Source organism: Trachurus japonicus, chromosome 5, assembly GCF_045865225.1.
Source record: "Trachurus japonicus isolate A0001 chromosome 5, Traja_1.0".
Classification (NCBI taxonomy): Eukaryota; Metazoa; Chordata; class Actinopteri; order Carangiformes; family Carangidae; genus Trachurus; species Trachurus japonicus.
In genome coordinates, this window is record NC_140911.1 from 30,531,155 (window position 1) to 30,545,816 (window position 14,662).

Here is a 14,662-nt window from a genome sequence, read left to right on the forward strand (position 1 = left end):
ACTGCACAGAAACTCAACTGGAGCTTGTTATCACGGCTTTCAAAACTCAGCCAATCAACATGCAGGTTAGATCCAACACACACATACAGCTTAAGTCCAATCAAATATTTGTTCCAAATCTGAAGAAATCCTGTGAGGGTTAGTGTGTTACAGACATCACAGTCACAAGAGCGTGAAAATGTGGACCTCAGGAACCCGATCAATGGTCCCTGGGCCCCACATTTAGAACCACTGCCCTACATAAATAATTACAAAATGTAAAGAAAGTTTTAACTTACACATGAGAATGACAAACAGGCCTCTATCCATGATGACACTGAATACAGACTGAACAGAATCCTCCAAATATCATATGACTGACTACACTGACATGCAACACACAAGCATCATTTGCAGAACAAGAAAACCACAGAAACCGTCAAAACTGTATCACACAAAGTGAAAATGTGATGCTACTTCCTGGTGCAGATACAAGAGATCATTCCATGTGACTAATGAATAAAATCATATATTTGTTCTAATGTGACATCAAACAGCAACAGAAGAACAAGCAAGAGTGTGTTGGTGGTAAACTATAAGAATGTGACAGTTCATCAATTGTTAAATATTTCAATTTCACCCTCTATGATTTCACCACTGGACCTTTTTGTTTCCTTAAAACGCCAACAGCGACACCTGGTGGTTCAACACAGACTAGTCTGGGACTCTGTAGATGGTAATGCCGGGTTCTTTAACATCCGATTCCCTCTCGTGTTCCCACCATAACTTAACCCAAAGTAAACCTTAAACCATAATAGAAATCACTCTGGGTCAGAATTTGGTGAAAGTTGGTGCAGCCCAAGTCAAAGTGAGTGTGAGGCCATCACTCAGTTAGTCAGGTGATGTCATGCTGTCTGTTAGTGTGTTTCTTGATGCTGCCACTGGGGGGAAATGAAGTTGAATATTTTCCAACATACACTCATAGTGGATTTAACAGCTGTTGATGAAGTTATGTGACAGTTCATAGAGCAGTGAAATGATGGATGTCTAATGGCTTTATGTGTATAAGAACTGCTGATAATTTAAGATGAGCAGGTTTATTAAATTCATAATAACTGCATAAACTTGCTGTTTTGATAAGAATTCTATGTGATTTACCGAAAACACAACCTGATTTTCTACTTTTGTAGCAAGAGAGCCACAGCCTTGTGTTTTAAGTAAGTGAGTGAATAAGTGAGTTTATGACCGCCACAAAGAAGAGGAGTGAAGTGAAGCTTGATCCTCATACTCAACATTTTTGACATTCTGCCTGTTGATGTAAATTAGTAACAGAAACAAGTCAAACAAGTTTTTGTTTTAAAGGAAACAGTTACACTGCGATGGAGTTAAAATCCTGTCAGGAACAACAAACCAAAAATCTTTTGATTATTGAACAAGTTCATCTGGCAGATGTAATATATTACATAACATGTTATTAAGTCTTCACTGTCAGTAAAATCACTTCTGCTGCTGCTGCTGCTGCTGCTGCAAACATCAGTGTTTGATAAGTGCTTTATAAAGTTTATAATTCTCCAGGTGAGGACCTGGATCATGTCCAAGGTGTCAGTTTCTCTGAGACAGAGAGTGATACTGAACTTTACAGATGAACATGAATAAAGTATGTTGCTCGCCTGCAGGAAGCCACTCACAGGTGAGCACGTCTAATACACTGTACAGAAGGCAATGAATTTATCACAACCAGGAAACATCTGTGAAATAAACAAGTAAACCAACTAACTCTGGTCTTGTCAGTACTTCAGTCCAGTTCCGTCTGTCAGAGCAACATGGAGAAGCTCCTGATACTGCTGCTCTTCTGCCACGTAGCACCTGCAGGTAACATCATTACATTATTTATATGTTTTTTTGGTAACACTTTACTTGACGCCTATGAGTTATAATGCAGTTACAGTATAACACTGTATTATAACAACAATCATAACATACTTTAAGCATTTTATCATGACTTATAAGATCAGGTATTATAATACGTTATAATTGTTAGTAACTGGCTGACAATGCCCACATTTATAATGCATTATAGATATAGTTATAATGTGTTATAATTGGCTTATAAACGTGTATAACTATCATTGGCCTATAAACACTCATTAATTATCATAAGGCTTTATAACAATAACCATAAGACATCATAGAGCATTTTATAATGGCTTATAAGGTCTTAGTATTATAATAGAGTTATAATGCTCTATAATGTGTTGTGCTTATTGTTATAAAGTCTTATGATCATTTATGAGTGTTTATAATGATAGTTATACACGCATTATAACTATACATTATAACTATATTAATGATGCATTATCGATGTGGTCATTATCAGCGAGTTACTAACAATTATAACCTATTATAATACCTGACCTTATAAGTCATGATAAAATGCTTTATAGTGTGTTATGATTATTGTTATAAAGCATTATGATCATTTATGAGTGTTTATAATTATATATACAGTGCTATAACTGCATTATAACTCATAATAAGTATGGTTATAATGTGTTATAGAGATAGGCGTCAAGTAAAGTGTCACCGTTTCTTTAAATGTATTTGTTAGTAAGAATGTAAGAAGATATCTTATCATTTATCTTAATTAGATACTGATTATAGTGTGTCAGCCGTTCAGGCAGCTGTACTGAACAGTCCGTCTGTGTGGAGCATGACAGTTTGATCACTGTGGCTCCTGTTAGCAACGTTAGCACGGCTGGGTTTCTTACTGGACAGTCAATCACAGGGCCATATATAAACATAAACAATACACACACATTCACATTCACACACTACAGGAAATTTAAAGATTTCAATCAAATTGGTTGTTTTTGGAACCTGGAGAGAAACCATGAAGTCACAGGGAGAACGTGCAAACTCGCCCCCAGAAAGACCCCAGGATCAGGAATTGAGCCCTTCTTGCTGAGAGCTAAAGGTGCTAACTACTGTATCAATGTGAAGGCCAAGCTCGGAATGATGTCACCTCCGAGTTGAGCACTTTCCAGTTGAAAAAAACCCACACAAATCAGAAAATTGGAAGATTAATATAACAAAACGAAAATATAACAATTTCATATTTGTAAATGATTAAATTTCAGTACAAACATGTACCAAAACAAGCAGTAACTAGCAGTACTATTTTGATAACTGTGTTTTTACAGTGTAGAAAAATGTCCAGGGATAGGAACTGAACAGTACTATGTAGGTTACATGGCTGACTGTAATGTGGGACAATTACCTGAGAAATAAAATAAACAGTAAAATTGCCGAATATCCACTAATGGTGATGCGAGTAGCAGCCATCTTGAATTCTTATGTCAGGGCTGGTGGGATTCGTCCGACTTTCAGAGTCTGAGATTGGCCTTCGGGGGCGTTCAAGATAAAAATTCCAACTCTGGCTCAGAAATTCCAAATTGTGAAATGCATCTTCATTTGTTGAAACAATGTTTATTTATGTGCACATACAAAGTTCAAATATCATTAAAGGGATAGTTCAACATTTTGGCAAATTGGCCCATTGCCATAATCGCTATAGTCATAGCAGTAGGTTCATTACCTTTATTTGTCGGTGTAAGCTATTTTTAGAACGGAGGAGCGGAGCGGCGAGCTGCTCAGAGCTACGTTACGGAGGCTAATGGAATTTCTTGGTTTCCCTCATCAAACTCATGAAATACAAAATCCCAAAACTCCAAAATGCTTTCGTGGACAAGTTGTGACCTGCACATTCACCACGCTATGAGATAATAATGGAACATACCAAACGGAGCCGTTTTCGAGGTAAATACAGGGTAAATACAGAGTCTGCTTGCTGAAAAACTGTCCCTGAACGCAACGCGCATCAGCGGTTTTGCATGAATTTACCTCTAAAACAGCTCCGTCTCATAACGTTCCGTTGTTATCTCATAGCGTGGTGATTGTGCAGCTCACAACTTGTCCACGACAGCCTTTTGGAGTTGTTAGGTTGTGTATTTGATGAGTTTGATGAGGAAAACCAAGAAATTCCCTTAGCCTCCGTAGCATAGCCCTGAGCAGCTCGCCGCTCCGCTACTCCGTTCTAAAAATAGCTTACACCGACAATTAAAGGTAACGAACCTACTGCTATGACTATAGCGATTATGGCAATGGGCCAATTTGCCAAAATGTTGAACTATCCCTTTAACGGTACAAGGGCTACTGTCATTGCTACTGTTGTTTATATTTATTTAAAACCAACTGATTTACAACTTTGTAAACTAATATCTTATTCTTAAATTCTTTAATATCTTATTTATTGCGATTGATCAAAAGTAAAAAAAAAAAAAAAAAATTCAACTTGAATGTCCTTTGTCCTACAGTCAAACACTCACTGAGGTTTTCTGCCATGATCTCATCTGGACACCCAAACATCCCTGGTTACATGGTTGCAGCAGACTTTGATGAAGTTCTGATGGCATACTATGAGAGCAGCATGAAAACACCAGAACCCAGACAGGACTGGGCGTGGAAATTATTAAAGGATGATCAAGACGAGTGGAAAAGACTTGCTGGGGACAGCATGAATTATGAGGAAATGTTCAGAGTCGACACAGACAGTTTCAAGCAGCAGTCAAACCAAACTGAAGGTACATATGTTTCTGATCAAATGTTCATCTGATTCATTGCTTCATTTCTTTCTTTACGTTAATAGAACAGAAAGTCCTAGATTCTGGTAGGCCTATTGTAGCCTACTGCCTCTCATTTGTGGTCAGAACCTGATTCTGTTGTCCATTCTTCTTTGAAGAACAGTCGTGATTTGTGATATTAGACAACAATGTCCCTCAGCTGCTCCTCTGTAAATCTGATGCAGTCTGTGGCACCAGGGCTCCAGATGAGTTGTACTGGCAAATCAGTGAAATGAATGAATTTATTTCTTCATCTCACTCTCTCTGTTCCAGGTCTCCACATCATCCAGCAGCACTATGGCTGTGAATGGGATGATGAGACTGAAAAGGTTAAAGGTTTTTTGAAATATGGTTATAATGGAGATGACTTCCTCACATATGAACCGCAGAGTGAGACGTGGATTGCTGCAACGCCCCAGGCTGAAACCAGTAAACAGGAGTGGGATGGAGATACAGCTAAAAATCAGTTATGGAAGAACGTTCTTGACCAATTTTTTCCTCCCCTACTGAAGAAGTTTTTGAACTATGCAAGTGGTTTTCTGCGTAGAACAGGTACGCGACCTGACATCCTCTCTATTTCTAATGAACATTAAACCAACACTAAGGAACTTTTCAACCTTCATAAAATATTTTCATAACTTTTGTGATGATACATCGACTTACAACAAGTTGAATGACACCTCTGTCATGGCCTGAGGGGGTCTGTATCTATTTCTCTGGCACTAAGCAGCTTTGAGGAGCATGGTAGGAACCCTGCTCTCACTTAAGTTTCACTTTCACTTTTGCGAGTCACAACAAGGAGGGAACAGGCAAAACGGCACTTTAGCAATGGATTATGTTTGTGTTTTCACTTTGAAATGATCCACTGGAAACAGAAACTTAGTTTTGATGTCTTCTGTTAATTTTAATGCAGGATATTTACAGGGCTTCACGCTAGTGTTCATGGGAAATGGAGTCTTTCTTCAGGCAAAACACTACCGCTTTGGTCCACAGGCACCGCCAAACTCAACCAAAACTGAAAGTTCTTTAGTACTGCTTTAACGTAATGTATATATATAAATTATTAGTTTTCGTAATGCTCATATCAGCCACAAGGAAACATTAATCGAGCTTTATTTATGAAATAGATGCAAAAGTCAGAGGATATCTTTTTTCATAATATGTAACTAAAAAAATTAAAATAGCCACTTACTTTTGAATTATGAGGATGAATATTAAAGCAGAAGTAAGCGATATTTTTGTTTTAATATAAGTCTTAAATAGTTATATCTTCCGACAGCAATCACTTACATAGAGTGTTTGGACCGAAACACGGGTCTCTCAGTCACTCTGCTCTGCTCTGAGCCGAGGAGAAAACTTTTCTCATATCCTACAAGTTTTATCCAATGAGGAGGGAGAACGGCATGAAGGGCTGTGTCTGCAGTCAAGGGATGCGCGTGAATGTGGTGACGTAGGGACGAGGACCAATAGATCCGTGACGAGGGCGCGGACTGCTAACTCCATCGGCTGACAAGACGTTATGGTGCGTTCAAGGCAACCCGTAACTCTATAACTGGCCGTTATAGTGCACTTTCACAGGTAAAACAGGTCGGAAAAACACGAGTGGGTCGCCTGGAACGCTACAAAGTCGTAAGTCGTGACTTGAAGCTGTAATTTACGGTTTCAAAAGCCTGCCTGGAACGCAGCATTAGCCAAAACGACCGGATCGCTTACTTCTGCTTTAATATAGGCAATCATATACTTATATTAATACTTCTTAGAGAAAGGTTGTAGTTTTAGTCAACTTTATTTATTGGATAGATTGTGTAACCAGATTTTTTGTTCAAAGATTTTACATAGGCAATGTGACTCTTCTTCACGCTCTCATGTCATTTCAAGGCTTGGAGGAGTCAAACTCTACGGCACCAAGCTAATAACTGAATTCACTACAGTATTATCATCATGAAGAAGACATTTTCACCCCATCCTGACGGTGTCTTGTTTTTAAAATCCTCCAGTTCGTCCCTCAGTGTCCCTCCTCCAGAAGACTCCCTCCTCTCCAGTCAGCTGCCACGCTACAGGTTTCTACCCTCACAGAGCCCTGATGTTCTGGACCAGAGATGGAGAGGAGCTTTATGAGGACGTGGACCACGGAGAAATCCTCCTCAACCATGATGGATCCTTCCAGATGAGTGTTGACCTGAACGTCTCATCAGTCAAAGCTGAAGACTGGAGGAGCTACGACTGTGTGTTCCAGCTCTCTGGACTGAAGGACGACATCGTCACCAAACTGGACAAAGCACACATCAGGACCAACTGGGGAAAAGTTGGAATCAGAAAGGATCAAGGTGATGAAAAATATTATTCAGATACAAAAATAGGCCACAACAAAAATCACATTACAAGACAAAAGATGAGACCTCAAAGAAAACAACGTGTTCAGCTCTTTAGTTTCATTACAGCCAAGAAAATCCTGCACATTTGTTGTGTCTCTTCCTGGTCTGCAGCGCCTCACTGTGGGGAAAAGCTCTCTGACAATCTGCAAAGCTTCATCTTTATTTTCAATTCATGTTTCTCACAGCCCGTCAGAAAACTGATGAGGTGATAAGAGCATGAATATGGCACATTTAGAACACATGACTGTCTGCTCTCACCTGCTTCATCTGCACATCGTGTGATGAAGTGATGATGTTGTTTCTCTGTGTTTTGTTGAACAGAGAAGTCCAGTGACACGACCATCGGCATCGTTGTTGCAGTGGTTGTTCTTGTCGTCATCCTCATTTGTTCCGTCGTTGGATTTAAAGCCTACAAAAAAAAGACAGGTGAGAGAGTCCGGCTGCTGAGTGGATGTTTGTGTCAAGGCTGCAACACTGAGACAAAATGTGATAAAGCAACAAATGACAAGACGATGAAACTCTGCAGTTCAACATGAAAATGTTTGACAAATTAAATTCTTTCTCTTTTCTTCAGCTGAACTCCCTGCACCTCGTAAGTACAACTTGTTTTTATTTCATTGCCTCTGAAGACACGGACGTTACAGTGGGTTAGCTTCAACAAAACTGTACAGGCAAGACGTTTATAGTCAGTGTGTGATGATGAGGACTAACAACATCTTTTGACTTTTACAGCTCCTGGTGACTCTGAACTCACAGAGAACCTGAATCCGATGTGAAGCTGAAGCTTTGCAAGTAAAATCTATAAGATTTTGATTTGTAAATAAATGTGAAATAAATAGGCTATATTTTGGTCATGAAAAATGCTCTTTGTGTATTTTCACAGTGATTAATTATGCATTTATTTCTTTACAATTAATCACATGTCAATAACCAATCTGGCTTTAGACTGTGATAGGACCACCAACCTAATTAAGATAAGGCCACATAAATTCATACTGCAGAAATAAATAAATGTAAAATTACAGAAATAAATTGTATAAATGAATAAATATATGTAATGTGTAATATATGTTGGTGTGGAGTTATTGTGTCAAATTAAACACTGTAGAAACATTTTTAGCAGTGGGTTACTTGCACCAGGACAGTCTCATTGCTGTGTGTTTTTTATCTTCAAATAATAAATTATATTTATCAATAATAACTTAGTATTGAAACAAATTAAACAGCATATGAAAAATCACTTATTTTCAGTGTTTTTTGTTTGTTTGTTTGTTTTGCAATATCTGTTCAAAAATGGAAAAGCAAAAAGTGTCTCAAATGTAGGCTACTCAATCTACGCTAAGGTTTCACAACCTGATTTATACAATACAATATTTTTTCATAGGCTATTATATTTTCTCATGTTTACAGAGTGATAAAAAGAGATATCAAAAATCCCCTCCGTAAAAACTTCTGACTCTTATAGGTCAACAAAATAAAATACATTTTTTGAAAGTGGCTTTATTATTGTTTAGCTAGCTATCTGTTCTGGAAATGAATGCAAATTAGCGCATATTTAATTAGATATTGCCTCATTTACATATTTAAACATAAAATCTCAACGAAACGTAATAAAAAATGTCTTAATGTAAGAAATAAACTTGGGAAGTTTCATGATGATATTAATTTTTACCCTATTTGATATGGTAGTGATCATCACCCTAGACTCGGGCCGTATTGTGTCCATGGCAACGGCAGCAGCAGCAGAGCAGAAGACAGTTGTGAACGTGTGACGTAGGCAACATTCCATTCGCGGAGCCGAGCGGTTGGTTTTCAAACTGGCTCCCGTCATCTTCTCGATGACGTCACCGAGCTCCTTCATCATATGACGTCAACATTTGCCTGTGATGTGAGTGAGTTCCTTTGATGTCTAAACACATAATAGGCTGAAGCTTCTGTAACGTTTTAGTTTTAGTCTGAGCACTTTGTTCATCTGGCAGCACTTTGAAGCTTCACAGCTACAATCACCTCAATAGAAGTGTGTTTGACTGTGAAAAAACAAAAACAAAACAAAAAACAGGTTGGCTATTATAGTCAGAGACTGTGACTGACTGAGTTTAATCAAAAAAAAAAATCATCTAGGCCTACACAGTGAATTTGATCAGAGACATCATGTCCTCCGGTAACATTGTTGGGAGAGTGGTCCCAGCTGAGGATGACGGCACATCTGCTGGTCCCTCCCCCAATTACCAACACCCCACCCCTCCCTCTCAGGGAGATGGTCCCTCCCCGTCCCACTTCTGGTGGAAGGTGGGGGCTGTAGCGGTGACGGGGGCTGCTGCTGTCGGTCTATTAGCGTGTCCCCCGGCCCGAGAAGTCGTGTCCAATGCCGTGGGTGAATCTGCCTGCTCCCTGGTGGGGGCGCTGCCTTTAGCTGTTCCCTTCATCTTGAAACGTGGCCCCTCTGATACACCTGTGCAGGACGACCCCGGTGTCCCCCCACCGCCCTCCATCTGGAGGAAGGTGGGGACTGCAGTGGCGCTGTTCGGGGCCGCTGTTGTCGGTGTTTTAGCCCGAGAGGCCGTGGGTGACGCTGTGAGAGGGGGTGCCTTCAGGGGTTCCCTACGTCACCTAACAAGCCGCTGAATCAGATGGACCTCGTTTGACAATGATTTGATCAGTTCCAGGTCCATTTTGGGTTGGGTTTCCCCCGGGTGCTCCGGTTTCTCCCACAGCACTATAGTATAGTGCACACTTAAAAAATTCTAATCTCTAAAATCTCTCTTTTTCTCTCACTCTTTGTCTCTCTTTCCCTGTTAAAAGGGTTTTCCATGGAGTTTTTCCTCAGTCGATGTGAGGGTCTAAGGGCAGAGGATGTTGTTATGATGCCATGTAAAGCCCTTTGAGACAAACTGTTTGTAAAATTGGGCTAGTATACAAATAAAATTGCCTTGCCTAGTCCATCAGTTTGTCAGTTGTCTACTTCATTCATATTTGAAAATATCTTCCTGCAGATAACAAAATAAAAGTAACTGGCTTCTCTGAACAAGGTCTTTTCTACCTTAGCCACTAGAGGGAGACACAGGACTATTTCTCAACAGCTCCTGTTTACATATTTTTTTTTGTATGGGTTGGAGTTGGAAAGCATAACTGAGAGATTTGAGCGTGAAACATGATTTTTAATTTAACCTGATAGCTGATATTACAACAGAAGCACTGAAGGATTGGTCTTCTAACTCAGAACTTTCCTGTCAAAAATGTAACCTGCCTGTTGTTTCACAGGGATGTTTGACCTGACAGTGTGTAATGATGTATGAGCACTTTGTTTCACTGTCATCTTCTGAAGAGGCAAAGTTTCTCAGTGCTCTACAACTGACTTTAAGACATGTGCACAAGCAGCACAGCAATGAGTGTGGCAGCCCGTCATGGGCCCAGATCAGGGGCTGGGCCGATAAGCTCTACTGGGGCAAAACTCAGTCTGAACTGACTTTATTTTAGCATTGAAGTGTACCGACTATATGACATTTATACTTGGGCACAGTTCATTTACTGTAAGTAAATTTTATTTATACAGCGGTTTTCTCAGAGAGGACTCACAAAGTGCTTGAAGTGGTTAAAAAACAATTAAAAAAAAAACATCATAGTGTAATCACAAACAACAGACGGAATTATGGCAAAAAATACAAAGAATAAATTACAGTAAGTAAATTGATCAAATAAAACAGCAAAATAGTGGGAGGGAACAAAAGCACATTACCACGCACACTTAAACAGATACGTTTTAAGACCACTTTTAGGGCTCATGCCCCAGTAAAAGTGGTCTGGTGATGACCCTGACCCAGATGCAACTTATACAAATGTTATGGAATACACTCAAACATAGACAACATCTTATATTGTGGAGTTATGTACACTTCTGAAATCATAAACATTGTTGTATTCATACACATATTTCTTTAAGCAGGTACAGTAGTTGTAAGATGTGATTTATGGAAATATTGGTTAACCAAAACCACTTGGACATGTCATCCAAACTACTAAATAATGAAATCGACAATGTACATGTGACATGAAATTATAACAATAGGCTATATATTTAAAAAATGTCACAGGCCAATGATAAAATGCCACTCAACTGAGATTATAGCAAAAGAACTAAGTGTCCACCAGTCATGAAATGAACCAAAAAAAAAAAAAAAAAAAAAACCCCCACTTTCCACAGGAAAAAGCTGGAATGTCAACTTTGGTTTTGTAAACAACATCGACTCGAGTTCGGTCGCAGTGATTCTTCCTCAGGCTGAGACTCACGAGGGTTTATCCATGATGATGTTGTAGCTATGTGACCATTGAGCAACGTCCGCCCTTGTTTTGTTTTTTTTGCACATGCACCACACAAAGGTCAAGAGCGTGGTGTGGACTGCCTGACTGCCTGACAAATGCACTGCAGGGGTTTATCCTCACAGTGGTGCGAAGGAAAACAAAAATTGGGGCAGGGCTGGTCAAAAGGAATTCAGATACTGTAGATAAGTAAAGGTAAGAAAATAAAGACACATTCCTTGCATTCCTTTGAGGGAATTTTTGTAGTTTCAGTTAACTACACACAATAAACTCAAGAAACTTCTTGAATTATAATTCATACATGTATGTAATTAAACTTCTAGCAAAATATACAGTAGTTAGACTAATGAAGCTTAGCGAAAGTTCAGACAGGAAGACTATCTCTTTAAGCATGCCTCAAAGCCCTTTCCCTGTTTTCCCGCTATCCTCTCGCTCCACCCTTATTCTCATAATTCAACCAATCACAGTCTGCCATTCTCTTTCTCTTCCACCAATCAGTCATTAGCGTCAAATTTAAAAGTTCTCTCTCTCTCTCCTGCCATCCAGCCGTCATTTCAGCAAACTCTCAGCCCACCTCCACCCCTGCACCACCTCCATCAAGATACAGACTGTCTTAATCTGGATCTTCAACTGAGAAGTTCCTTCATCAGGCGACTTCAAGCTTCCCTACCACCACCAGTGTCTAGGCCTGGGGGGGATATAACTTCTTCAGATGCAAGCTTCTCATCCCCAGATCAGTTTACTCAGCTGGTCTACACCCTGTGGTCTAAGCGGGGACAGCTGTCCATTCCGACACACCTCCACTTCGACACCCCGCTGTTCCGAAATACCCCCACTTCGAAACACCGCTGTTCCGACACAGAACCCGGCTTGAGCTCACAGGGGCGCGAGGCTGCTGCAGCCGCCGCTCGTGCTGACAGCTGACTGAGGGAGATGCTTTGGTTGGGTTTAGGCAATGAAGAAAGGAGTTGGTTAAGTTTAGTAAAAAGACCAGGTAGAGGCTAGACAGGCTAGAAGCATAATGAACATTATATGTCATTAATATGAAGTATTTGCTTGTTTGCAGTTAATTATGCACATGATCCATTTCGACCCCAAAAAGGAAAAAAGGATCAATGCGCACTGCACACTGCGCACTGGGGGTTTCCCCCAATAGCCTTTTCGGAATAGCGGGGTCTTTAGAAAAAATAGAAAACCCCGCTATTACGACGAATGGAAGTCTATTGTCGGAAAGGCGGGGCTTCGGAAAGGCGGGGTGTAACCGGTCTAAGCGCCAAAGTTTATTTTGTTCACAATAAATGTAATTTCATCTTCATCTTCAAACCTGGCTCTCTCGTCGTAAATGGTCTATCCTGATTGAACTAGTTTAATTACAAACCTCTACTCCCCAACACTGGTATTTACATATGCCATAAAACATGTCTGAAAGGGACCTTTAACATTTCCATGGAGACAACAACAAAGATATACACCCTCATATTGCTTAATGGGCTTTGTCATTCATTTCAGCAATCTCAGTCGGGTGCATAGTCAAAAGAAAACCCCATGTAGAAGAGAGTATAGTGCACACTTAGGAGTGACTAGATACTGTATATGATTCAATATTACGCATCAAGTGGAGTCAGTAAGATGACAAACATGGAGTTCACTGTGGTGCGTGAAAGAGGAACTAATTCAGGGGCTATAAAAAAAAAAGGAAGAACCTTAAATCAGTGTCAATGTCCATGTGATGTTGAAAATGACTGCAATACATCATAGATAGGGGGTTTTGTGCAATCTTCTGTCGTAACATCACTGTCGCTGTGATGATTTTCCAACACTTGTTTGTTTATCTCCTTCCTCTTTCTGTCTTTGCGTACTTTGATGTCTGCCCAGACATCTGATCAGTCATCTGCAGTATCAGTGTCAGAGATCAGCAATCCTCTGTCTTTATGAGGTGGTGAACGTGTAAATACAAGAATAAGGTGTCATAAACAGTAGTTGATGAAGAAAACTCTAGGTTTATATGTTGTATTTAACTGACCCTTTTGCACACTATAGGAACTGTTAATGCACTGCCATCATACAATACAGTGATTAACAAAGTGTAATCTTAAATCATTGTCAGCCATCATTTATTTTCCATTGCCCCGTGTGAATTAGATACTGAGGATTATCACCATATAGACATATTTTATATATACACTGTTGCCCATAAAGTTGGAAAAATTTCGTTTTCAGACACATTCCTCTTTTTTTCCTACTGTATTCATACACATCAGTTCACCTTTGACCAGGTACTATGATTACTTACTGAGTCCTAGTTACCAGTTTGAAGATATACACTACACTTTATCGATCAAGAATAAATTACATCATTTCATCCCAATCGTTTCAAAGAAAAGAGGTAATACTTAATGGGCAACAGTGTAGATATACAAGCAGTGTTTGGTAGACATACCTGACCTTCAATAACACACTGTGCTAGAAATTGATCCAAATGAAAAATGATTATAATGTCACAATGTCATTTAGTATTCTTTTTGTTAAAAACAAAAACAAGTATAACACAGCAATGGTATTTGAAAAAAACTAAGATTTTTTCCTCCAACAGAGTTGGAGTGAAGGATAAAAATAACAATTTTATAGCTTTCCCCCTTTTTTTTAATCCTCAAACCACCTCTGGGAATTTGATCCCACACTTGACTATATCTCTGGAGACTGTCTGGAATAGTGACACAAAATATCCCATGTATGGACCTATGTATAATCTGCTGCATGACCCAATGTCCTGCCTGTACAGTATGGCTGTTTGGTTCCTAACCCTCCGTCTTCTGAGCCAATGAGTTACACAGGCACAGACAGGAACCAGAGGACTGGATGTGATGTCCTTAACACACTGTTTGTTTAGTCTTGCTGTACATACAGACTCAGTCCAACAAGCCCTTGTCAAGCGCCAATCAAAACAATATTCTCAGTGACATGACATGCATTGTTTTTTGTACATTCAAGTCTTTCTTTCTGTAGCATTAAGATTAATGACACTGGATCTGACTAGTTTGAGGTTTGGAGTTGTGACAGTCTGAGGTGCGTTTCCTTTGCAGGAATATTGTAATGCAGAACAGTGTGCGATTACTGAACTTTGGATTCAGTAGTAGATGTTTAACTTTTGGATCTATGCTTTATTTTGTCAGTGATACAATTTCTACTTGATCATGATTACCAGTCTCATAATAGAGTTAATAACAGGGTTCAATTGCCAGTATAAACAGGGTCAGCTTAATTAAGTCTTCTTTTATGACATTTGTATTTTTGTATAGTCATATTACTCTC

The 14,662-nt window shown here is 39.5% G+C and overlaps 1 protein-coding gene across 1 annotated transcript; it reads left to right on the top strand.

The window, feature by feature from the left end:
- Window positions 1–1,772: 1,772 nt before the first annotated feature.
- Window positions 1,773–7,809, top strand: LOC146987903 (major histocompatibility complex class I-related protein 1-like). The gene is made up of 6 exons (XM_085777949.1): window positions 1,773–1,851; window positions 4,353–4,619; window positions 4,932–5,210; window positions 6,656–6,985; window positions 7,355–7,459; window positions 7,766–7,809. Exons 1-6 carry the CDS (start codon window positions 1,803–1,805, stop codon window positions 7,807–7,809), a joined length of 1,074 nt encoding a protein of 357 aa, XP_085634075.1. The 5' UTR covers window positions 1,773–1,802.
- The last annotated feature ends 6,853 nt before the right edge of the window (window positions 7,810–14,662 follow it).

Coding starts and splice junctions, on each gene's coding strand:
- LOC146987903 (XM_085777949.1), top strand. CDS start 1,803: ATGGAGAAGCTCCTGATACTGCTGCTCTTCTGCCACGTAGCACCTGCA. Junction 1,852..4,352: donor CTGCCACGTAGCACCTGCAG/GTAACATCATTA, acceptor TTTGTCCTACAG/TCAAACACTCACTGAGGTTT. Junction 5,211..6,655: donor TGGTTTTCTGCGTAGAACAG/GTACGCGACCTG, acceptor AAAATCCTCCAG/TTCGTCCCTCAGTGTCCCTC.